At 33.4% G+C, this 26695-nt stretch overlaps 2 protein-coding genes across 4 annotated transcripts in view; one reads left to right on the top strand and one right to left on the bottom strand.

Annotated features, from left to right (window-relative positions):
• Positions 1 to 9660, bottom strand: part of LOC126968663 (uncharacterized) — a 109593-nt gene extending 99933 nt beyond the window's left edge. Inside the window, exons 1-2 of the mRNA XM_050813694.1 lie at positions 9470 to 9660; positions 9216 to 9376 (exon numbers count right to left, since the gene is read on the bottom strand). The gene's annotated coding sequence lies outside the window, so the exon portion shown is untranslated. The remainder of the gene's footprint in view (positions 1 to 9215; positions 9377 to 9469) is intronic.
• A 2554-nt stretch (positions 9661 to 12214) lies between these two features.
• Positions 12215 to 23764, top strand: LOC126968712 (sphingosine-1-phosphate phosphatase 1-like). 3 transcript variants are annotated; one of them, XM_050813799.1, is made up of 5 exons: positions 12215 to 12365; positions 12449 to 12999; positions 13883 to 14133; positions 14293 to 14465; positions 18581 to 23764. In XM_050813799.1, the coding sequence occupies exons 2-5, from the start codon at positions 12591 to 12593 to the stop codon at positions 18996 to 18998; spliced, it is 1251 nt and encodes a 416-aa protein (XP_050669756.1). In that variant the 5' UTR covers positions 12215 to 12365; positions 12449 to 12590; the 3' UTR covers positions 18999 to 23764. The 3 variants fall into 3 exon arrangements, with proteins under 3 accessions (XP_050669756.1, XP_050669758.1, XP_050669757.1); XM_050813801.1 differs by having other exon boundaries at positions 12220 to 12365; positions 12518 to 12999; XM_050813800.1 differs by lacking the exon at positions 12215 to 12365 and having other exon boundaries at positions 12390 to 12999.
• The last annotated feature ends 2931 nt before the right edge of the window (positions 23765 to 26695 follow it).

Below are 26695 nucleotides of genomic sequence, written 5' to 3'. Positions count from 1 at the left end.
AATTTTCATATAACTGTTCATAAAATGAAAACTACTGGGCCAAACTATGTAAAAATTTTATGACATCTATTTCGCATCAAACAAAAGAATAATTACGTAAATCGGATCATAAATCTTAAAGTAATCGGTGTACATACATAAAAAAATACCGATCGAATTGATAACCTCCTCCTTTTTGAAGTTTGTTAAAAATAGCTCAGTTTTTTCTAAAAGTAATATAAATAAGTATGTACCTAATCGGTATTTTAAACTAATATTCTCTCGTCAAACCTACGCAGTATATAAATAAATAGGTAGCAGTCATGAATGGTAATTTCGTTATATATAATCACTTTAAATAAGATTGCTTCAGAATCTTTAGGAAGCATAATAAATTTAATTTTGGATCACAATGACCTTTAATATTCTTTGCTTTTTTGTTTCTCCATTTTTATAAGATCGGTAGGATCTGTGAAGTACGTGACAACGAAGCTCGCGCGTGCATCACTGCTCGCCCGTGAGCCCCTACTGACGGGCCTACTCTGTAGAGGCCGCCGCACGTACTTACGATTTCGTTACCTACACGGAGAGAGAGACATGCATGGTAAAAGGTACATAGTAATATTTAGGTAAATCAGAAAAGTATTTTATTTATATAATGTCCGCATAGGTACTTTAACCTAAGAAGATATGTTATAGTTAACGACACTAAATTTATAGGTATTTTACGTGTTTATGGGAATTGTAAATGATGCGAACAAGATAGTCTAGGAGCCAACAACTAAAAATAATACTGTTCCTTCTCAGCTATTTTCAGTAGCACAAACTTTATAATATAGTACCTACCATTATATATTTATTAATCTATTATGATATTACAATGTAGGTGGTCAGGTGATTTAAGTATAACTTAAGCACGGTATTTATGCTCAGTTAGTATCTAAGGTATTCAATACAATCGTCAGAAAGGTTATCTTAGTCTCGTTCAGCGCGAAATTAAGATACTGACAGGAATATTACTGTTGATTGTCAGTATCGAAATAAACATTTTAGAATTCGAGTGCCGGTGTACGAAAGTTGGAGTTACCGAAATGAAACAATAAAAATACATACTTAATTAATTCTGTTTTATTTGACCGATCCTTTTTATACAACAAAAGTAATAATGAAAATTATAAATTTCTAACTTTAATATATTTTATTGCCATCATATCCTTGTCAGTACATTATTCCGGATACACTTAGTGTGGCACATTAAATAAGTAATATTTTCCTTATATCATCATACATGAAATAAGGTTTTTCTACAGTTACTTTCTTTACTTGTTTAGCAAGTTTCTCAAAATTAGACCCTTGGTCAGAAACTATCGCTTTCACTTCAATTCCTATCGAGGAGCTTTTAATAATAGGTATCATTCATCCATACGTCTCATCATAATGCTTTGCAGTTGCGAGCAATGCATATGCAAGCGATTTCCATTTAGCAATTTAGGCTAGCAATTTTAGGCGATATTTTTCCATTGACATTATGAAAAAGCAATAACTTTATCGGTTTTACATTGTAGTATAAGTTTCTTTATAGGGTCATCTCCTCAATACAGATTGTGTAGTGTTGTGATTAACAAATTTAAGAGGAATATTAATTTTGAGCCTATTCAAAGTACTTTTACATGGTAGTTTTAAAATGGTTTGCAAACAGCTAAATGCATGTGGACTGGAGTAACATAACGTAGCAATTCCCTTTGTACTTGTTGTTTTTAATTCTATTCTGCCATTCATTTAATTTCTGAGATCTCCAGTTGATTTAATCATCAGGAGCATTGCATGTAAAAGACATATTTTTGGCTTCCAACTCCTTCATTTTTGTAATCACCTGATCCAACTTTCGCCGTTTAGACTTACATTCCCGTATTCAATCGTTTTTTTGGCGTTTAGTGAATCGGGGAAAGTGAATTTTACGTCTTAAGTTTAATCTTGCGTCGATTTTAAGGACTCTGTTTGGGTTCCAACTGTAGCATATTCTTCACTATACGACAATATCACCATTTTGTCTCTACTTTTGTCTTTAATTTGTGCAGATGATGATTGTAGTTCGGTTGAGGACGTGGACTGTAATTCTGAACAAGATGAGCCTTCTTCAGGTTGGTTGTATAAAAGGATTGATGGTAGAGCATCTTCTTTGAGATGTTTAATTATTTTAAATGATGAATCTTCGAAATGTGCAGAACAAACAAAATAACTTTTAAAGTTTATATCTGCTTTTTGTAGTAAGTCATGTCTATCGATTATTGTTAACCATTTCCGGCACCTGGAATTTATAAAACTTGAAGTAGAATTTGTTTTAAATATCTTTCCTTAGCTCTTTGACTATTTTGTTACTTGAGTTTGATTATGTCTACGAATTTGTTATTTAAAGTATGTATATTGTAGAAAAGTATGTTGCTTAGCATTCGGTCTACATACATAATTAAACTCATTATGTAAGTAAACTTATAATAATTTTAATTACTACCAAAAATAGCATTTAATTAGGTACTTAGTAGAAGAAACATTAAATAAGTACCAACATAACAAAGCTATACCTGACCTAGTAAATCCTCGTGTCTACATTCAAATAGAAATCTGTTGGTAGTAGACTAGTAGCTAACAAGAGACATATTTTATGATGGCAAAAATAGAGCACAGGTACCTATCAATGAACGTAATAAATATCCACTTCGACATACCTACTGAACAACAGCAAAAGTTAAAAATCTGTATCTATCTAGTATAAGATTAAAACTTATATAGGAGGGCAGTTTTTGGTATATAATATAAATAGACGTATATTATTAATTTTAAATCAACATTCATTCGTTGTCAAGCCAAAATTTGTAGTTGCATGGAAGACCACGACATACCTACCCTAGTCGACATTAATTTTATCCTTCATATGGTAGGAACTACTTAAATAGGTACGTACATGTAGTGGATATAGGCACGTTTATGTTATTAGGTACTTAGGCGTTATAATATTAAAATAACCAACAAGTTTTGTGGGGTCGGCGCTTGCTCTAAGTACCAACGATAACTTACCTGGTAAATGAGAATAGGCAAAGTGGTCTACCTACTCAACACTAATAAAACCTATATCAGTGAAAAGCGTACTTAATTTCATTCAATGGAAGCACCGCTGTAAGTCCTGGGGTTCAAGAGATATCCCAGAATTACAATAAGCAGGAGGTCTACTCGCAAAATCGACAACGATATATTCGGAACGATACGATAATACTCCGAATATATCGCATCTGCTATAACAAATGTTCGTATTCCATATCGTTTATCGTAACAACATCGTTACCATAGACTAATATTTTGATTTTTTTACGATGTTAGAGTGAATGAATTATGCGCAAACCTTGAAAAACTAAATATTATCAGTGCTATGTCGCTGTTAAGTGTCAAAAGTCAAAACATAGTTTAGGCGCCAAGGACAATGCTAGACTCTGCACCACCAATTTGCATCATTTACACAAAATGTAAATATTCAAAAATTATGTAATGAATATTATATGACCATTTAAAATTGAATAAATAATACAAAACAAAATTGAATAAATAAATAATACAAATTGCGGATAAAAAAATGTAAAAAAAGTAACTCGACCCTTCTCGTCGACTTCCTATTTCTCAGGCGGCCATTTGTATTACTTTCTACCCATAAACGATCAACAAAATGACTTAAATTACTTGGTAGTAAAAAAATCCTGTTGAATAGTAAATCACATATAATTATTTTAATAATATTTATTAAAATGATTATATTGTAAGGCAAATATATCGATACAACTTGAAACGATAATGTCAAATTCGAATATTCGTCTCTGACATTTTCAACTAAGAGTAGGGCGGCTAAGACCGATAATATCGAAAAATGTTTCGTTCGTTCAATCATCGTTTCGACATTGAATACGATGTAACTAGGAGTAGAATTCGACACGACTAATGCAACGATATATCGAATATCGATTTTAGGAGTAGGCCCCCTGACACTATCTTATATTCTGTTTTACGATCGACATTTAAAAAAAGCGGCCAAGTGCGAGTCGGACTCGCCCATGAAAGGTTCCGTAGCAGCAACTATTCAGTCTATGTCTCTCGCGCAAACTATTCAGTTTAGAAAAAAAATATTTACTAAACCTCAATATCATTTTTAAAGACCTATGCATAGATGTATCCACACGTAGGTATGTGATGAAAAAAAATTTTGAAATTCAGTTCTGTAGCTGTGCACGCGTCGTTTCAATATCAGTGCCAAGAGCTATGTTTTCCTCTACTTTCACTAGATGGCGCTCTTTCCACGCCATACAAATAGTAGGTAAAAAAACTCACACTTCGCACTCTCGACTCGTAAAAATTCTTGATTAAAATTTATTAATAGCTTTTAATGTAACATAAAGATATGCCTGTATACTGTATTTTTAAGCATTTTCTTTTTTTATTTAAAGAAAAACTCCCGTTCATTTTGACCTAAACGGTAGCCGTAATTTAATTATGGATTTATTAGCTTCTCTCTGTGGAAATGAGAAGCTAATCATGGTTAAGATAAAAGGGCGTTAGTGTTAGATAGCTAGAACAACGTTCATACATTTTTGCCCATTCTCCTTTACAGGTGCCTATCACGAATGATAATTTCATAATAATAATAACCATTTAAAGTAGGTCTTACCTTTCAGTATCTTTAGGAAGATTGAAAAATGATAAACCTGGATTGCGATCCGTGTTTAAACATTTAAACACTGCACAGTATTTTTTTGCTTTTTTCGCACGTTCCATTTTTATAATATCGGACGGATCGGTGTAAGTAGGTGACGTACAAATCTCGCGCGTGCGTGAAGTCGTGAGTCCCTACTGAATAGCCCCGTCGAAGTGGTCGCCGCGCGTACCTACACGGGAAGTGAGACAGGGCTGCCATTACACTGTTTCATTAAAATTTCATTCAAATCTTATTACAGTACTTTATTTAATAAAATTAAGACGTACTATTGCAAGGCAGACATCATACTATAATATTCCAAATGTTGTAATTTTTTTATTGAGTTTAAATTCCGCTTAGTTTTGTGTTTATAAATTCGACATTTGTTTCGCCTCTACACAAGGCAACCCCAGGAGATGTTGACTCGCCAAATTCTGGCACGAGACAGAGTCTTTTTTTTATAACTTACTTAAATTACACACATTTTACACAGTTACTTTAATTTACACTCAATATAAATCACAATTTTTAGATATGTATGGATTAAAACGCCTAATTAATAATATTTTAAACCAATTTGAATGCAATAACGTAGTGGAAAGTTTGCACGCAATTAAATACGAAATTCTCAGTTATCTTTGATGATAAATAATTTATTACACTCACTAGACATAATTTATGTTACTATTTTATTACCCACTTACGTCTTCATTAGTACTTCAGTGTGTATGTATATAGTTATATGCAGTTTATAAACAACTTAATAATAATAATAATGTACTTATTCTCATGAAAATTTGTCTTAATTCAAATTTAGAAATATGTTTATTCTTCATTGGATTTTAAATCACTTATTGGAACGAAGTTCCTTACGGCAGGCTTGGAGGCGATAGGGATTTTGCTGCGCGACCGAACTGAAAAAAATGTGATAGTAAAACCGTAAGAAAAAAGTGCGTGGAATAAAACCGTTAAATAAGACGTGCGCAGGCGCGACAGTCGCATACACAAGCGAGTAGTGTATAATACCTAATTGAGCACGATTTTTTTTGCAAGTTGTGTCGATCCTACATTAGCCGAAGGAACTTCGTTCCTACCTGGTGTCCCACGACACCACATCATTTTTTTAAAACTCAGAATCTACCAGCCATTCAAACAGATAGGTATGTCTCAGACCTGAGAAGCCATGCAATTTTTTATATATTTTAAATGAAGTAACATGTTATTTTGATAGTCTAATAACCTAGATGTGTAAACCTTTACCACATAATCTTTTTAACAATTATGTAAATGTTTTCATAATTTTTTCTGGGATCCTATTGTAGAAACAGTTACTAAACCAAACAAAATAGTTAATAACTCCGCTGGCCTAACAAGTTCATCGTTGGGTATAATCAGTTCAATATTACAATAATAGGGAAACAGATTCTGTATGTCCTACATATTCAAATGTGTAAATAGCCCTCTTCATGTCTTCGAAGGAATCAAAGGAAGTCTAAAAATTGTGTGGAAAATATAATACAATAAACAGGGTTGAACAGGCAGGATATACCATATAAGGTTTAGTAATCTATATATATAAAAATGAATTGCTGTTCGTTAGTCTCGCTAAAACTCGAGAACGGCTGGACCGATTTGGCAAATTTAGGTCTTAAATTATTTGTGGAAGTCCAGAAAAGGTTTAAAAGGTGAATAAATAGGAAAATGCTGCTAAATTAAACAAAAACAACAAATTTGTTTTTCCTTTGATGTGTCCATACATAATTTCTATGAGAGAATTTATTGACACACGGTTTGACAGTTCTGCTGTGAAACAATTTCATTACGACAGCAGGGTGCATATTTTACTAAGTAATTTTTGATGTTATGATATATTATTGACAAATTCATATAAAAACATTATTTTATTTATTATATGTACAAGTAACTATACTTCAAACTTAATACAATAACACTGTTGCACTAATATTACTTATATTTTATGTATACTAATATTACTTTTTTTATAACTTTTCTTATTGTTTCTTATATATGTATGGTAATCCAAATAAAACTAATAACAATTAAGTTTAGTTAGGTAAATAATTCATAAGATTAAAATTTTAGATTAAATTAGAAAACTTTAATATTTTATTTTTTAACAATTAGGCCGAGGACTTTTGGACAGCCCTAGCACAGGCTTAGGTCTAATTGGGCTGCCAGTTGCAATCACCAGCCTTAAGTTTTAGTCTAATGCTTTGGTCTATAAATTATGGTGTAAATGGTTTTCACTTTTTTAAGTCTCTAAATAAATAAAATATACAGAACAATGTCTGTCAGGTCTAGTACAATATCATTTTAAGAATGATTTTAATTCGTTTATCCATTAACATGCTAAATAGCCCGCATGCTATTGCACCTGAGTCTTCAATATACAATTATCACAAGCAGGCTCTCAGGCTGGTGGCGTCATCATCTACTTCTAGATTTGTTGTAATATCATGAAGTTTCTAAGATTTTAAACAAAAATGAGTATAACTATAAAAGGTATAAAAGGCATTTAGTTTCTCAAAATTGATTCCTTTACAATTCTGTTTGATGTCATTTCTAATATGATACTACTTCCGCTTGGGAAACAAATGGTGCTCTGAGAGAGAAGAAGCGGCGCAAGAAACTCATATTAATTTATTGATATTAAAACAATACTATATCAAATAACAATTAATAATAAATAACATGTAACTTACCTTATTTTTTTCTTTTTTAGATGTACCCACAACAACATGAGTTACCCAACTTCACATAAACAGTTCAAAATTTCTCGGACATGCTAATTTTAAGTAAGTCATTATATTAGATACAATGTACAACTGTTTTATAAAATTACTTTGTAATAATATGAAAGAAAACATGTGTAATAATAAAGTAATCTCATAGATTACTTCACATACTATACAATATATTATCAAACCAGCATAACATAAAGGATATTTCTCAAGTAACCTAATGGAAAACCTCAATAAAACCTTATTGCCATTTTGTACTGAAAAATTCATAATCTTATAAATTATGTGACACATTGTTTGTCCGCGATGGACTCCGAAACTAATGAACGGATTTTAATGGGGATTTCTTCATCGAGTGCAGTTTGGTCCAACTTGAGAGATAGGATAGTTTTTATTTCGATTTGGGACCCATAATTATTTTTATTTCCAATATTTGTTTTGATTGGACATATTTTCTATGAGAGATTTTAATGACGCACGGTTCGACAGTTCCGCTGTGAAACAATTTCATTATAACAACAGGGAGAATATTCTACGAAATAATTCTTGATGTTTTGAAATATTATTAGCAAATTCCTATAAAACAGTATTTTTTTATTAGCTACAGAACTTTTACAGTATTTTATAAATTAAAATATATTTATTTAAGCAAAGTATGTGACCACTTTATGTATTAAGATTTCTGCCATCAGTCATTATTAAATTGTCAGTATTAAATTTTGTCGTTATTGTTCAAAGTTCACCTTCAGATCTGAGTTAACTGTATTAAATTATGCCATGAATTTGTAGTATTACTGTATGATTGATGTTAATTTAACGATGTATATCGTTTTTAGTTTTACTAAACTATAATGACATAATATTAGACAGCAATAAATTGCTTATTTATAAAACAATACTCAAACCAATAAGGACATACGGTATACAGCTTTGGGGGACTGCCAGTAATAGTAATATCGAAATACTAGAAAGATTTCAGAACAAAACATTAAGAACCATGTTCAGTATCCCACAGTGTATTAGTAACAAATACATGTCCCTAGACCTCGGCATTAAAACTGTCCGGCAAGAAATAACCCAAACTAGCCTGAAATGAGCCGGCCAAACTAGCAACACATGTCAACGAGCTAGCCAAGTCTTTGAGCGGAAAGGGTGGCATCCAGTTCACCAGGCTTAAGAGACATGATATCACAAATCTCAGTAAAAGATACACATAATAAATGGAGAGTTTGATGCAAAGTAATTTTACATCAATTTCGGGCTCTCGATGATGACTCTTTCAGCAGATATATGCAGCCAAAACAGTGGCTTATTGTTTGAAATAACAGATTGTCACGACGCAGAAAACAAAAAAAAAAGTTTAGTATACTTTATAATTGTAACAGAATTTAAAATGTTGACTGAGTTGTGTTCCAGTATAATGAATTTGCATGTCTGATGGCTTCCTATATGAGCACCAGTTAATTAAAAGCCAATAGCACCATAGTATTACTTTATCCTGCACATAAAGATGATTTGATTTAAAGTGACCACTGAACAGTTACCGTCATTTTCCACTTCATTTACTAAATGTTCACTTATTAAAAGTGATATATAATATTATGTACCCTTTTTTATTTTAATGTAACTTGAAATAAAATATTGTACTTAACTTACTTAAATTTCAACATTTTCATACACAACTATAGCTTACGAGTTACAATTTGATGTGTATTTTAACAACAATGTAAGACACTCACCTGGCAGAGAAGAAAACTATTGCTTTCCTCTCTTATGTTATAGATACATTGTCATATTAACAAATGCTCAAAAAAATCAGAGCCAATCTAATTTAATTCCAAATTCTAGAATAAGTTACTTAGTGATTAAAATATCAATTGTCAGGATAACTGGATGTAGCCTGAAATTATAATTAAATTTTAATGTTAGGTATTTTTATATTTATGTATTTTTTCTTTAATTTTTAATAACTTTCATTTCATTTAAAACTTACTTTTTACTATTCTTCAGGAGCAGCTCAAAGATATTGTGTTCATTTATTTTTGTATTTCCAAAATAATTAATTGTTTGGAAGTGCGAAGTACAACCAAAATATAAGTTGAGTACTTAATGGTAAACACTAAAAACTTCTAAACTCTAACTTCTAAGCACTGTCACTAATCAGCCTAGCGAAACTCTGTAAGAAAAAAAGCGATTCACGCGATTGTATGAAATGTGCAGTCATTGATAGATTGACAGATGACGGTTATAATGTTGTAAAAAACGGAGATAGCCGATATCCACTACGTTTTACACAACAGCTGTTCGCTTTCAAACTTAGCCGGATTATACTTTTTCACCATTCGCCATACTGTAATTACCTACTACTATTTTAACCATATGTCAAATCACTGCTCGTTTAATAGCCTTGTGATAGAGAGGGGTAGAGTATCAGCAGTATCAGCAAATGCAAAAAATGTAGTAATAAGTATTAAAAAATATTTAATTTAAAATGTTTATTTATTAGTCAGTTAAAGAAATATCGAAAATATATCGATTTCGATATTTCGCTGGTATATAAACGTTATAAGATAAATAAAGTTTTTCTTGCTGGCTGTACTTCCTAGAACTGTCATTACAGCTCAGGTGCTGAGTTAAGTTGACGGACTTGTAGTACTACTAGTACTTTTCTTGAGGAGACATTGCTTGAGCACCGTGAGGCGATGGTTTGCTGAATTTGAGAGAGGTCGGGTTTCTTTACATGATGAATTTCGTGAATTGCAGCCTTCAACTGCCGTCATCAAAAATTATATGGCTATTGTTAAGCGGCTAATTGAAGAAAACCCGCGGATTACATACATTTCGAGGACTATTGGGGATTGGTATGAGCCAAATTCAGAATTTTTTTTTACACGAAGAATTGACAGTTCGGATACTTTGTTCTCGTTGGATCCCTCGTGAACTAACAAGCAGAGCAGAAACGGGCTTGCATGGAATGGTGCTCTCGGATGCAAATGAAGTACGACCACGGACATTCTAATACTCTTTATGACATTGTCACAAGAGACGAAACGTAGATTTATTGTTTTGAACCCGATAAGAAATAGCAATCTTGTGAATGGGTGTTTAAAAATGAGAACAGGGCAACAAAAGTGAGGCAGGTGAGAAACGTTGGTAAAAAAATATCGCATTTATTTCTCAGCTACGGGTCCCATATGCAAAATTCCACTTGAAGATCTAAGAGTATTAATGCCGAGTGGTATTCTATCATTTGTTTACCCAGGGTGTTAAAAAAAGTTCGCGAAAGACGACCAAAAACCGCGTTCCCGCTTCTTCACACACGGCCAGAAAATCTATGTAATTTTTAGCTTTCGAAAAACACAACTCGTCACCCATCCTGCACATACCCCGACCTAGCATCCTGTGATTGCTGTATTTTCCCCAAACTCAAAGATTTGATGAGAGCTTTCACTTTTACCAATTCCGAAGAGGCAGTGATAGCGTTCAATCAGCACGTAAAAAACATACCTTCAGAGATGTGGTCCTCCTATCTTTAAATTGTTTCGATCGCATGAAAAAAACTTTAAAATGTAAAGGAGAGTATTTTGAAAAGCAATGAACATAATCTTTTGGTTTTAACATGTGGTTTTTTTAAGTAAGGCAAAACTTTAAGTGTGACCTACGTATTATTTTACTCTTTGACTACTACAAACGAATAGCGATAGGTAAAAAATACTAGCCGGCCAAGCTAACTCGGGACCTGAGTCTTGAAGCGACTATTCTCCCTCTCCGCGTTTCCCATCCCACCGTCTTCCTGCTAGCCTTAGCAACATAGCACACTAAAGAATAATCTACGGGTGTTCCACTGAACACCCGTAGATTATTCTTTATTATACTTAATACTGTTATACTCTCTTTTTAACAGTTATTCGCTAGTCTTACAATGTATTTTTACAACTGAAAATTAAATAATAACTAATAAATATTTTTAGTTTTACGAAATATAATAAAATAGTATATAAAAAAGTACTTTACAATTGCAGATAATGAAATGAATGATTTATTTTTAAGGATGTAAATTACAATCGGGATATTTTTTAAATTTTATCTTTAAATTTTCGACTTTACGCCTGGTATTTTAAACGTTATATAACTCAAAAGAATGGAGAATAGAAAAAAACATTTAAACAACAGCTGTAGAGACATTGATCTATTAAAATGTATTGATGATTCATATTTTTTTGATAATTCCAATATTTTAAGAGTTATCTGCCGTTAAAGAAAAACCGGTTAGAGGTTTAGATGGTTAGATGGGCCAAAAATCATAAACGCTTTAGAGGAAATAAAAGATGTAAATTTTATTTTCTAAAACAATGATCTAGCCTAACTTTTGCCCAAAATTCTATAGATTCCGTGATATCGGCCAATAATTTTTCAAGAGCTACATTTGGATCTGGCAGCATTGTGTGATTTTATGCTCGGTAACGTGCCAGTAAATGAAAGGTGCGCGAGAAATGAAGCGCACCAAAAACGTTATCAATTTTGATGAGTAGGTTTTACTCTCCATATTTTTTTCCAAAAAGATTAATCATAAAATTCCTCAGTAAGTAACCCTAAGCCTTACAAAATAAAATTGGATTGGAAATTTAGTGCGAGGTTAAAATTTCTATTTTATTGAGGTTTTCTTGCTGACCGTACTTAGAAGTTAGAACTGTCATTCGAGTCAGATGCGTTGACGGACCATTTTATTATTTAATATTTAGGTATTTTTGTAGTACTACTAACAATATGAAATATAAATAATAGTCATAAATTTTATATTTTCTGTTTTACGGTACTTTTTAACATGATTGTCGTGAGGCGTAATCATGTTAATTGATATTAATATGCTCAAATTTTCATTATCTAAGGTGTGTAATGTGTAATAGTTAATTTTAACCTCATTATTGTAGACTAGGTATTATAATGTATATTACCCAATAATACCTTTCAGGAACTTGGAAATTGGAATTAGTAACCGCTTATTCTGATTTCTATACACATAATACTAAATGTGTTTCAGAAAACATAGATTTTAAAATTTGTACTAAAGCTGAGACAATATTAAATAAATCGGTATTCTAAATACTATCACAATGTGGGACAGAATAATAGAATATTTAAAAGACCCATTATTAGTGGTTAAAGTGCAGAACTTTTTTGGAATTGAGTATAAAAAATTAAAACAAACTGGTGACACATGCACAGTAAGTGCGGATAGAAATGATTATGCAGATGAGTTTGATATAAGACAGCACAAAAGAATACCAAGTGATACATCAGGGAGTTCCCAGTTTTCAAATGAGACTGAAAGTTCTAGGGAAAGCAATCAAGAAGAGTTGGAATGCATGATAGATAACAAGTTCTGGTATTATTTATTTGTATTGGGCACAGCCCTTGGTGATGAGATATTTTATGCCACATTTATACCCTTCTGGTTTTGGAATATTGATGGAGCTGTTGGAAGACGTGTTGTTCTTGTTTGGACCGTTGTCATGTATATAGGTATGTATGCAGAGACTGTATATATTATAAGTATGACGGTTTATATTATATTATTATTAACTTATATTATATTTTATAAAAACTAGGCTATTATTAGCAGGTCAAGTATAATATGAAAGAAAAAACAAAAAATTTAACATACTAAATATGCTATTTGCAATAAAATTGGTAATCACTTAACACCAGGTGACCCGTACACTCGTTTGTCCTCCTTTTTTATAAAAAAAAAATATTTACGGCAATGCTATGTAAATTTCTGTTGGCAAGTTCACAACAAAATTTCGTTTAAACAAATAAATACCTTATTGAATTATTATGTTTGATTGGAATAGAGCCAACTCTTTGGTAATATTTACAAAAAAGATGGCTTTATTAATTGGATGTTGTGCCTGAAAAACGTTCCAAGCCACAAATATCACAATTTAAGGAATTAATGTTTAAAGTTTAATAGTGTATCCCTTGCATGAGAGTTGGGCTACTAAGTCATGATGTCATTTAAAGAGTGACAGTAGGGCTGCCATTTTATTTCAATCCGTTAATATGAATCATGTGACCAGTTTTGTGTTCTTAACTCATTTTTGACATGATTGTGGTTTGGAACATTTTACTGAAATTATGTTCAATTATGCTCCATATTTTTCATGTTATCATGAAGTTGTCACTAAAATGAAAACTTATTAACATATTTTGTAATGAATGTGTTTTTATGTGTTTACTTTTGTGTGATTTTTCTATATTACTATGATTCTGCCGGAAATACATTTTACATTAAGTTTAACCAAATTTCAGAGGCCTGAATGTAACTCCACCATTGGGCCAAAGTTTGGCTCATGCTCAGGCAGTAATATAATTAAACAAATCAATACTGTAATACAAATTTCAGGTCAGGGATTCAAAGATATAATTCGGTGGCCAAGACCTGGGTATCCTGTGAAGAAGCTCCAAGAGAAATGGGCAATAGAATATGGTATGCCATCAACTCATGCAATGGTTGGTGTGTCAATACCATTCTCAGTGCTGTTGTACACAATGGGCCGGTACGAATATCCTGTGCATTGGGGAGTGGTAGTGGCGGTGTCCTGGTGTGCTCTCATCTGTGTCAGCAGGGTGTACCTCGGCATGCACACTGTTTTGGTAATTTTTAATTATCAGTTTGTAACATAACACTGTATATAAACTAAATAGTTTTCATAGATGTCCGATGAAATCACATTGCAATTTTAACATTACTGTAGCACAAATTTGTCTTAGAAAATTATGAAAATCATTAAATAAATTCGTTTATGATTTCAGGATATAGCAGCGGGCTTGGCACTTTCCTCTCTCCTGTTGGTGGTCCTTATACCATTTGTAGACTACCTGGATGGATTGATACTCACATCACGCTACACACCTCTCTTTGTTCTATTTATCTCCATACTGTCATTGGTTTACTATCCCGAGTCTGACATATGGACACCCACAAGGTATGTTATTAAATTATGGTTTGTGTGTGTGTGTTAATGGATCTAGAACACTTTAGGACCTCTGTTTTTGGAAATTGTTGAAATTAAAATCCAGAAATTGAAAGGTGATGGGGCTATCCATATCTAAATTGTTGCCAAACACTGCATTTGTGCTGCTGCCTTAGGGTTTCATACCTCAAAAGGAAAAAAAAAAACGGAATCCCTTTTAGGGTCATTTTGATTTCTTTGATGACCCTTTATCATTTTATCTTGGGAACATTTGAAGGTATCAAGTTGAAATTATGATATACTCAAGTCTGCAGGCTCTTGAAGCTATGAAAAAATCAAACTTCTAAGATAACTTCAAAATGGTACGGCTGTTTATGCCACAAAAAATGTATATTTCGGTTGCCCTAAAATACCGACTTATACTGCAATTATAGGGAAAAGTCTAAACTAGATATTTAAAAATTAAATTATAAAAAAGACAATCCAAATTTGAATTGAGTTAACCATATCATGTGGGCTTTTGTATGTAGAATCAATATATTTCAGCTATTGTATGCGCATAATACTTAAACAGATTTTTAATAATTTTTATGATGTAGTTTTTGATTTCGGGAAAAAAACGTTTTCCCTTTTTTTAAATATAGCTTGGTATCTAATAATAGGTACTTACTGAACCCGCGGTGGTGGTTTTTAATTATTTTAGAATATGATATCTTTAAATCAGTCTCAATTTCTTTTATTAATCATTCATGTTGTATGAGTACGTTACTCGTACACTGGAGTACTTATTTAAAATGATAATACCAATTAAATATTAGAAAACGGTTTAATGTAAGTACTCGTTAATTACAATAGAAGTTCCTTATAAAGAATGATGCGAGCAACAACCATTACGTGTCTATAAAATCAATGTGACAGGTCCAACTACAACATTGTGGGTAATGTTAGAAAAATATTGACGTGTTTTGAAGTACCGCCGTGCATGTTTTTAGACGCCTTAACAGTATGTATTGAACTAATGAGATAATTAGACTGATAATTTAATAATTCACTTAGTCCTTAAATATTTTTATAAATACGCTTGATTATGATGGCAAACTGTGGTACTCTACTAGATGGTTTTGTCTTCTATGCATTTAAGGCCAAATTCTTGGTTTTTTGCGAAAAATTCAACCAGTCTAACATAATATATTTTGGGAATATAACTGATATTTGCTTTTATATAATCTGCAACCATTATGGGTTATTGTTGTACTTTGATTCTATTCTATTCTTCCTACTATGGCTCCTGTGGAAGTTATACCACAATTGTGCCAATGTTAAGGTAGACCACCAAGCTTAGAGTATTTGTTTTCTAATTTTAATGGTAGTGATCGGTGCTAAAGATTGACTAATGAATAAAAGTTGATGAAACTGATGAAAATTGAATTATTTACACAAAAAATCGGTGTTTTGAAGTGACGTCACGTGTCACGTGACTAATAGCTTAGTTAACACATTTTTATTTCTCAAAATAATAAATGTGTTATTATACAATTTGTTATTTAACCTATTATGTCCGTACATTAGCTTATAAATTTAAATCCGCCAAAATATTACTAACCCTATTGTGAAGAATAAAATTAATTCAAGTCATCACTGACTGCACGCTTAATAAACTCATTTGCAAAAAGACGGGCGGTTTTAATTTTTTTCCGTCCTTTTAGAAAATACAATACCAAAAGAGGATTTAATCATTTGAGAATATTACTGGCACATTTATGAAGTGTTGTGTTGCATAAATAAGTTTATTCCAATTTCAAATTTTAAACATAGTCGGACTTTAATGAACCAGATACGCGACTAGCTGTTTAGACTCTGGGATAATTTTTTAATAATTCCATCTAAATGTAAAGACGAAATTGACATAAACTACTTTTTGCTTATTTATTTAAAGTATGATGATGATACAAGCTAGTAAGTATTATGAAATAATCTGAAGATGCCAGTGAGTTATTTTACTAGACGCCCGTTTTTTTTGCAAAAGAGGGTATATAGAAATTAGGGCACATAATATAATAATTGCATACATTTCTTAGCACTTTTATAAAGTATGCGATGGTTATGCTTTTGAAAAACTGCTTTCCATGAGTAATTAAAATTAGTATTACAATCTACAGTCAGCGTCAAAAAGATAGCGTCACCCATTGTATTCAAAAACATGGCAACACCCATATACATCGATTCGCCGAAAGTGGCCAATCAGATGGCGTAATTCAAAGAAGTCAAATATAAGGGTATATGTATACTTTTCTATAATAAAGTCCCAGCCACTGTTCAGGCATTATCTATAAATAAATTTAAATGTTTTATAAACAAATGGCTCTGTCGTAAATACTATTACTCCACTGCTGAATATCTAAATGATCGGACAGCCTGGGACTAGATTGTGATTATTTTATAGCGATAGAAATGACTGTACAATATTGTATATTTTTATTGAAAAGAGCGCAAAAAAAAATGCTGGGAGAGTTTCTTGCGCCGCTTGTTCTCTCTCAGAGTGCCATTTGTTTCCGAAGCGGTAGTAGTATCTAGTAGTTATCAGAAATAACATCACAAAGAATTCTAAAGGAATAAATTTTGAGAAAATATATGCCTTTTATATCGGGACGCCATATACTTCATAAACAAAGCTACATTCAAATCACCAAAATATAGAACCACACAAAGTGTTCACTATTTATAATAATAAAGTCTTTTATTCAACTAAAAACAAACAATAGAATTTCTTATATCTAACTTATATAAAATCCAGATAGTCTTCAGCTGTTTGCCAATTGGCATAGGCCTTCTCCAACCTTTTCCACTCCTTTCTGTCCTTGGCAACCCAGCTCCAGGTCACTCCTGCCAGTTTGGCAACATTGCCCTCCATCTTTTGTCTTCCCCTGTTTCTTATGTAATTCCTAGGGTACCATTCTGTGACCTTTTTGTTCCACTTCTCCTTCCCTCTACTCATATGCCCAGCCCATTTCCATTCCAGTTTCCTGATATTTATTCCTATGTCTCAAACCTTTGTGCTTTTCCTGATGTTTTCTCTGGATCTAGATCTAGCCTAACTCGATCATTTTTCTTGATTTCACTATTTAGAATGTTTATATTTATTGACGACTGTACTATATATAACACAAAGCAAAATAATGTTTTTATAGGACATTATCACATGAATGCGTGTTATTGTAAAAAATATACACTTTTATAATAAAGTCCCAGCCACTGTTCAGGCATTATCTATAAATAAATTCAAATGTTTTATTAAAAAATGGCTGTGTCGTAAATCCTACTACTCCACAGCTGAATATATAAGTGGTCGGACAGCCTGGGACTATATTATGATTATTTTATAGCGATAGCAATCACAGTATAATATTGTATATTATTTTATTAAAAAGAGCGCAAAAAAAGAATGCTGGGAGAGTTTCTTGCGCCGCTTCTTTCTCTCTCAGAGCGCCATTTGTTTCCGAAGCGGTAGTAGTATCTAGTACAGTAGAAATAACATCAAAGAGAATTCTATAAGAATCAATTTTGAGAAAATAAGTGCCTTTTATGCCTTTGAATTAATTATTTATCTACACCCATGCTTTAAATCCTCTATTAAAGATTCTGAAACAGTTAGCTTATTGTCAACATTAAAACACCCAATTTCATAACAACACTCCTTTGTTTTTTTTCGATCCCTTCATGCGCAAAGAGTTTCAACAGACAGCCACATTCTTATTGCTCGAAGCAATACCAGAACGTCGCGCGCCGTAAAAAAAATTTGCTTATTCGAATCCCCGCCATTTTTCTTCGATATTTTAATTGTTTTGTTTCCGAAAGCGATTCAAGTTTTGAAACACCGCCGGATATTTGAATAAATTACTACTAAAATAAATAAATATTAAGTTACTACTAGAACTTGCTTTTTCAATGTTAGCAGTAAGATAACTGTTTAACAATATTTTAGAGGATTCATATTCTGGGTGTTGATAAAGTCTTGTATGCAACTGTTGATAATTAGGTATTAAAACACTCATGTGATATTATTATCACACTTACCCCTTATTAAACAACAGTTGCATAAATAACTATAATTTTGTGTTATTCCGCAGGGGTGACACTACGATGATAGTGAGCGTGTGCTCGGGCATCCTTGTGGGCTCGTGGATCAACTACCAGCTCGGCAACATGGTGGCCAGCGAGCACGACCCACCCTACACCATCATCTGGCCCTCCGTGGAGATGTTTGGGTGTCTGCTGCTGCGGACAACCCTCGGCTTCTGCGGCGTGCTCGCCACGCGGGCTATCGGCAAGTCCGTCTCGTATGCCTTCATCAGCGCTCTACTCGGCAAGGATAAAAACGAACTGAGGAATTCCGAGAACAGCTTGAACAACACGGACAAGATAATTGTGGAGTACAGCTACAAGTATATCACGTACGGATTTATCGGGCTCAACACCACCTATGTATTCCCCAATGTGTTTGATCTGCTGATGATCAATAGACCCACTTACTACACGGAAATTTGATGAATGTCGCAACATTGTTCTCCGGCAGGCCCCCGGAGTGGATGATGCAATTGCAGCTTCACTCGTCACATACAGTGGATGTTCGGTGACATCAGGTGGCGTGTTATATTATTGGTTATGTTAGCATAGGATTCTAGGCCAATACATCACAATTAGTAGGTAGTAGCACGCACCCCTTACAATATTGATATATTTTAGTAGTGTGATTTAAAAAGGGCTACAATTCGTCCTATACATCTTTACTCATTTTCGATTTTATGCGCCCTTAAACAGCTCACGATCATGAATTAGTTCAAATATTATTGACCTCTGTAAGAAAATAGATGTAATACCCATTGAAGTACAATAAACAAGCAGAATCACAATCACACTTAAAAATTGTCTGCAGAAAAACTCTGCCTACGCGTCTATAAGGTAGAGTTTTAGTTCCGCTGTGTAACGACCGCGCTTTGAATACAACGCCACGCAATAACAAAGTGCTCAGTGAAAATTGTCCTAATATCTTTATATAATCTCGCGCGTAGCGTAGTGTTCTAATATACAATAGACTTTGAACATTAGTGCAACGAAATAAGGTGTTAATTTGAATGAATGTTCTAATGTTATCTGTATACGTACCTATATAGAAAGTCGCTCACATTTTTTGACCTTTTAATAGGCGATTCAGAGTCTAGTTGTTTGTTGTACGAACTAATACCCAAACATTTGTTGTATTAATTGTAATAGGACTTCGTCTTATATTGTAGATTTTAAAGTATACCAGTCATTAGTGTTATGTCTGCTTCTGCAATAGAGTGATAGCAATAAGAGCGAGAATAATCTTGTGCAGTGTTTGCAATCATACTATTAAATTAATGTGTTCTTTTTGATATTCCTAGTTGATTAATTTTTAATTTTGTTAAATGTTGGTAATGGCAAAGTATTGTTGATCACAGAGCGAAAACATGTGATATACATTAGAATAAGTTAGTGCTAACACAGTCGTTAAACAATTTTCATTAAGAAGCTGTTCTGACAAATAGGCTGATTTCGGTTGGTGATACTGAAAATATGTTACATAACATTATCAAAACTGTGCACGTTATGGATAGCATAATTCTGCATTTTGCATGTGGTAAAAGGGAATTTACAAAAAAAATTTCAATTAATGGAAATCCTTTGATATTGAATGCCGCTTTCTTCAAATCAATATCACAGTGAAGTTTGACCATCGTTCCTAAGGGAATATAAAAAAAATGTTGATCAAAAAGTGCAAATGAGCTCTCATCATTTATACCATAGTTTCTCAAACTTATTTTGCTCACCGCCCACTTTGAGAATATGTTTTTTTCTTGAGTATTTTCGTGTAGTTTTTGTCTTTTCAGACTATATTTTTTAATCTACCCACGCCCCATTTGCGCCCTTTCAATGCCCCCTAACTTTCTCTGGGTCTTCTACTGCCCCCCCTATCATGCTCTTATTATAGGGAACAAAATTAACCGAAATCAGTCGTTTTTCGGGATGGCCTCTTAACGAATTATTCATTGATCAAACAATATAACTTACTAACTGTTATTTAGTATTACTTACATATATTTTTATTACTTTAATTAAATAAATTGATCAAACAGGCATAAGCTAACATACAAATGCACCTATATAACATATCTCTGTTTATATAGTGAATAATCGTTGACTTGTAGTAATGTGGGCAAGGTTGTGACAAAGAATAGATATATATTTATAAGAGGTTGCTCTGTATATAATTTGTACATATTATTATTGATCACTTCATTTCAATTTACTGCCAAAATGGTTACAAACTTTATTATTAATTTGTGTAATTAATCCCGGCAGGGTTATCACTTTAAAATTGCAAGAACAATATCTCAAGTCAATTTCCTAATATGCAAATATTGGGGTTGAGCAGGTTATCAACTGTAAAGTAGATCCTGTCGATGAAGCCACAACCTGTGAGTTGAACAAAGCATACAAGATTAATGAACCTTACGTCACTCGAACGGTTGGCTGAGTTGGAAGGGCGCTCGCACGGATCGCGAGAGGTCGCGGGTTCGAGTCCCGCATCATTTTAAAATTTTGTTTTCAAATTTAATTTGTGTAACTGTAAACTATATTATTTTAATTTGCTTTAAACAACAAAAAGTTAACACAGGGCTCTGGCATGCAAGGATGGCTTTCTTTATTATATTTTAGTTTGCTCGGTGCGACTTAGTGCGCTTTCATTAGGGCTTCCAATCCCGCGGCCTGTATTCAATCTCGGCATTTGCGGAACTACGAATTTTCAATCCCGCGGGATCTCGGTATTTGCGGGATTCCGCAATATGCACACTGTAAATTTTATCTACTCCACATTTATTTACGTACATATTACTATTAAAATGAGATCAATCAAATTATACCGTTTTTTCACAAAAAAACAATAACAAATTCTGAATAAAAAGCAAATCAAAACAAAACAAATCGTTTTCAAAAAATACACAAAGCAAAATTAAAAAATCAAGCAAAAAAGACATTTTAAACTGATAAATTATTACTTAATTATTAAGTTTGTCAGCTTTTAATCTTAACTGAAAATGTTTGCGAAGGAAACACATGTCCAAACTGACGTCTGCCAAACTACTGCGTATTTTAGACGCAATATAGCCTACAGCAGAAAATGCCCTTTCTGATTCCACACTTGTGGGCGGTATTCCTTTTAAGGGTTTGTACGTGAATGAAAGATTCATGATTCAGGGTGTATCAATAAACTTCACGAAAACACGAAACAGTTAAAAACTTGAGTTATTGAGAATAATATTTCACGCAGATTATCATATTTTGCATCGCATGCACGCTTTATTTCAGTCCCGCAATTCCCGCGGATCCCGCGCCCGTAATCCCGCATCTCGCGGGATTGGAAAATGGCGCGGGATCCCGCAATACCGAGATCTCGGTATTTGTTTGATTGGAAGCCCTAGTTTTCATACGTCCCGGTTTCCGGGTAATCCGGCGGCGAAGTGTAGAGCCAAGTACGATAGCTTTCACACGTGGCGTCATAAATTACCGGGAAGGCGATCGCCGGGTGCTCGCTGGAGCCACAGTGATGTATAGAACATGTAACAAGCTTTCATACACACCGGCGGTTAGTAGCCCAGGTAAAACCACGTTGTTTTGTCTCACAACCTCGTGTCGTCATAATTTATGCGAAAATTGCAAAATTGAGATGTATCTAGACGTATGTAGAAACGCTGTAAATGGTTTTTCAAACTGTGATATAATATAGGATGATATAGACTTCCTAAAGTACGTGAAGAACCTGTTTTCATCATTTAGTAGGCCTGGAAATAGAGTGTAAAATGATCCACAGTGTTCTCTTCTCAAGTTAATCGGGTGAACTCAATAATTACTCGACTTCATTATTAGAGAAGATTGAAAATTAAATTATGAATGCGAAGTCACTACGCGACAGTACTAGCGTCGATGGTAAGAACGCTATTCGAGACAAAATCGGGTCGTGTGAAAGCTGAATATGTTACCGGACAGTCGGCGCGGCTACCCGGGACGTATGAAAAGGGCCTAATAGTTATCGCGTCCGATTCCTTCCTTTCCAGTGAAATATGACTTCTTCGTATTCAATGATATATATCAGGCTATATATCAAATATTTTGGTGGTATACTATATTATATGCAGTGTTGGGAGGCCCCCCACAAGATGGACCGACGATCTCGTCAAGATCGCCGGAATACGTTGGATGAGGGCAGCGCAGGACCGATCGTCGTGGAAATCTTTGGGGGAGGCCTTTGTCCAGCTGTGGACGTCTTCCGGCTGATGATGAAGATATATATTAAATGACCCACCTTAGCACATGTATCATATGCTAGCGTCGCGTCATTACCTTGTGAATTCTGTCCCTAACATGCGATACATGGACACAGGGCCATTACTATCATCACTGTGATGGAATAGCCTTAATAATTATATGCTTACATACATTCCACAAGGAAATTACTTTAAGTTAAAAAAATTATAAATTATTAAAAAAATATATATCAAATTTGGCTTTAAAAACATCTCTTCTACAGTAGCCAGAACCTTGTAGATAATACAGACCTAAGTAATTTAACATGCCAAAAGTAAAATGCGAGTTGTTCAATGAAATTAAATGTCGTTTAAAATATTTTAGGTTTAAGCTGTTCAAGGAAATGGAAAAATAATACATGTATTTACTTAAATTACAAAAATATATTTATTTACAAATAAAACACTGTCTAAATTCAAAATTAAAAACTATTCTGATTATATACAGTATTTCTAAATAAATATAACATAATATTAACTACAAGAATTTTTATTGGCCGTCTGATAGCAGGTAGGTATAAGATAAAAATGTGTTTTTGTATTTCATTGATAAATATAGTTAGTAAAATATATAGACGACCCATATAGCCGATTGGTTAGCGACACCACCTAGAGGTCCCGGGTTCATATCCCGGTAGGTGCAAATATTAATATGATGAATATGGATGTTTGTTTCCGAGTCATGGATGTTTATATGTATTTATGTATGTTTAAGTAAGTATATTGTATTAAATATATCGTTGTCTTGCAACCCATAGCACAGGCTATGCCTAATTTGGGGCAAGAAAAAAAAATCCATTGTAATTAGATAACATATTGTAATACAATATTATCATTTTAAAATTTACTTCTTTGAATATTATTTTGAGATATATGATAATTATTAATCTTTTCAGGGCATTGTCAAAATTATACTATTATTTTCGAGCTGGTATATTTTATTTCACAGTTCATATTTTTTTTCCAAATAAACAATATGAAGTGCTTTGGTTGTACTTACTAACGATATATTTTTTGTGGTTCAAAGTAGGTAGGTACCTATATTTCCCATTAATTTCTAGGAAAGTTTTTTGTGGGCTAAGAAGAGGGATTTCTACTTGGACACTCTTCCCATGCTGCTGCATCTCCTCCAGATGGGTTGAATGAATTCATACAAGAAAACAAAAACAGTCATATAGTCGCTTCCAAAAATAAAAATAATCCTAACTAGAATTAGATTGTATAAAAATACGCAATTATTTTTATAGTGCACATTATATCTATTGTTTTGGAATAGTGTTTTTGAAGGCGGTTGTTTTTAAAGTGAAACTTTTATTACATCGTCTCAAACTTTTTCGTCTGTGTGTTGCATTTCGCGTGACGGTCGGACGGTGCCTATAGTTCGCAGCAGCTGACCGTGTAGTGTATAGACTATTACTCATTTGTGCCAGTGCTCCACGCTATTTTGTTTTTATTATTTCCCATTGTCATTCCAATTTTCCAAGTATAAAATTAAGATTGATAAAGCGATAAAACTTTGAGTTAAATGTCTATAATGTGAAAAAAAGTTTCACTTTTACCGTGGTTTCATAAAACCACACAATCCTTTTTTTTTTGTTAATATTTTTTTGATTTTTCGTGAATTTGAAGTACACTTACTAACAATTTATCTAAATATGTATAGATATACAATTTTTCAATGCAGTAATGAACGTAAGCGCTTCGCAATTTGATAACAGACAGTAAGAATTCTGCCACAGATCGCACCCTTACTGTAACTCGTCCCATTGATCATCATATTCGACTACGACAATTACTTGCCGATAACTATGTTATGGTAGATGACTTAAATATCCGGATACCATAAAAAAGATTCGGCCGAGTATTGTTAATTTGCTCCAAAGAATTGAAGAGTTCCGTTACTTTGTCATGGATTCCGTATCAGAACCTAATCAAACTCTCTTTGAAGTATATCCTTTCCAATAAAAAAAAGAATCATCGAAATCGGTTGGCGCGATATTGAGTTATTCGTATATTTATCATCCACTTTGCTATACGTATGTATAGCAAATTTAAGACTTTTATGGTTTTCTCATGGATGCCAAGGTCAGATCTGGAACAAATTATAATGGGACCACACGGGAAGCACCAGCTTTCAAATAAAAAATAATGATCAAATTCGATTCACCCAGTCGAAAGTTTAGAGGTAACAAACATACCGATGAATTGAGAACCTCCTCCTTTTTTGATGTCGGTTAAAAATAGCATATTCTTGTGTATTTAAGTTTTCATTTTCCCCCGATTAAATAGATAGTAATCAGAACTAAATAAAACTTCTATTATATGTTTGCCTTAATTGCGTCTACATTCTAATTTAAAATTTTGTGAGCTCAATTAGCCCCTTTTTATAATGACACACAATATTTAATATTATCCATAGATTAGCCAATGACTGTAACGTGCTCGTTTTTTTTGCAAAGGAGTGTAATAAATAAAGCCGAAGAGTTCCCGATTTTGAATGGTCAAAGGCCGCCAAAGCGACCTCATGTCGCCAATAATTTACAAAGAGCCTCTTCGTAGCCTGAAACATAAAGAGAAAACTGAAGGTACATGGATGTTTAACTGCCGCTTAAGCCGTGTCAGGTTTGCTGACAATCTTGTTCTGTTTGCCAGAACACCATGGAATCTAGAGAAAATCATCTTTGACTTGTAACGACCCGCTCGTCTCTCGAGTGTCTCCTGATTATGCACTCTTTGTTCTTTGAACCTGCTCGTCTTAGTTACAATCAGTATACGCCCTGCCCATTACAACACAGTGCCGCACAGGATTCTTGAAAAACCCAAAAAATTCTGAGCGACACTACAATAATGGCGCTCGTCACCTTGAGACATAAGATGTTAAATCTCATTTGCCCAGTAATTTCACTAGCTACGGCGCCCTTCAAACCGAAACACAGTAATGCTTACACATTACTGCTTCACGGCAGAAATAGGCGCTGTTGTGGTACCCTTAATCTAGCCGGCATCCTGTTCCAAGGAGCCTCCCACTGGTATTATTATTAGCTTTATAAAGCAAATATATTTGATTTGATAAGTTTTTGTAGAATGTAAACAAATAATTTACATAAATATTAATACAGTCAAAACCGTTTATGGCGACATCGTTTAGAACCACGTACCGGTTAAATTTACCAAAATCAAAGGTCCTGGCTGAATGTTATATGACCGCCTTATATAAAACATTGGTTTTTGTTGTTTTACGACATTGTTTACTACGACGTACCGCATTAAGCGACCACATTTGGTTAATGTTTTCGGAGAATTATATCTGTAGAACGACCGGCTCAGCTGTATTGTAAACAATTTGAATAGGTAACTGTATCCACATCTGGCACAGTATAATAGTCAATGGCTATTATCGTAAAAGTAAACAAAGTTTAGGGTCTTTTGTAATTCTTAGAAACAAAGCACATGCATGCCGTAGCCTCAAGGCCCGCTTCGTCATATCTCTTAAGTCAGTTTGTTACTTATCTTTACACAAGACGCACCAATACATTATTGTTGAGTTAACTGTGAAAATTGTAACATGTCGCAAAAAAGAAAACAAATCAGTATCGAAGAAAAATCGCATATTATTTCAAAGCTAGAGAAAGGAATTCCAAACAAAGACCTGGCAAAAGAATATGGTGTATCTCACTCGACAATTTCAACCATTTGGAAAGAAAGGGAGAAAATTCAAATCCTTTACGACAAGAATTTTTTGAAAATGAAACGAGCCAGAACAACGCGGCATACGAAGATTGAGGAAGCTTTGTTAAAGTGGTTTAAATATCAAAGGACAAATAATGTGCCAATAAATGGACCAATTCTTCAACAAAA

The sequence above is a fragment of the Leptidea sinapis genome, chromosome 16 (genome assembly GCF_905404315.1).
Source record: "Leptidea sinapis chromosome 16, ilLepSina1.1, whole genome shotgun sequence".
NCBI classification, from domain to species: domain Eukaryota; kingdom Metazoa; phylum Arthropoda; class Insecta; order Lepidoptera; family Pieridae; genus Leptidea; species Leptidea sinapis.
This window is presented reverse-complemented; position numbering and strand designations above follow the sequence as displayed.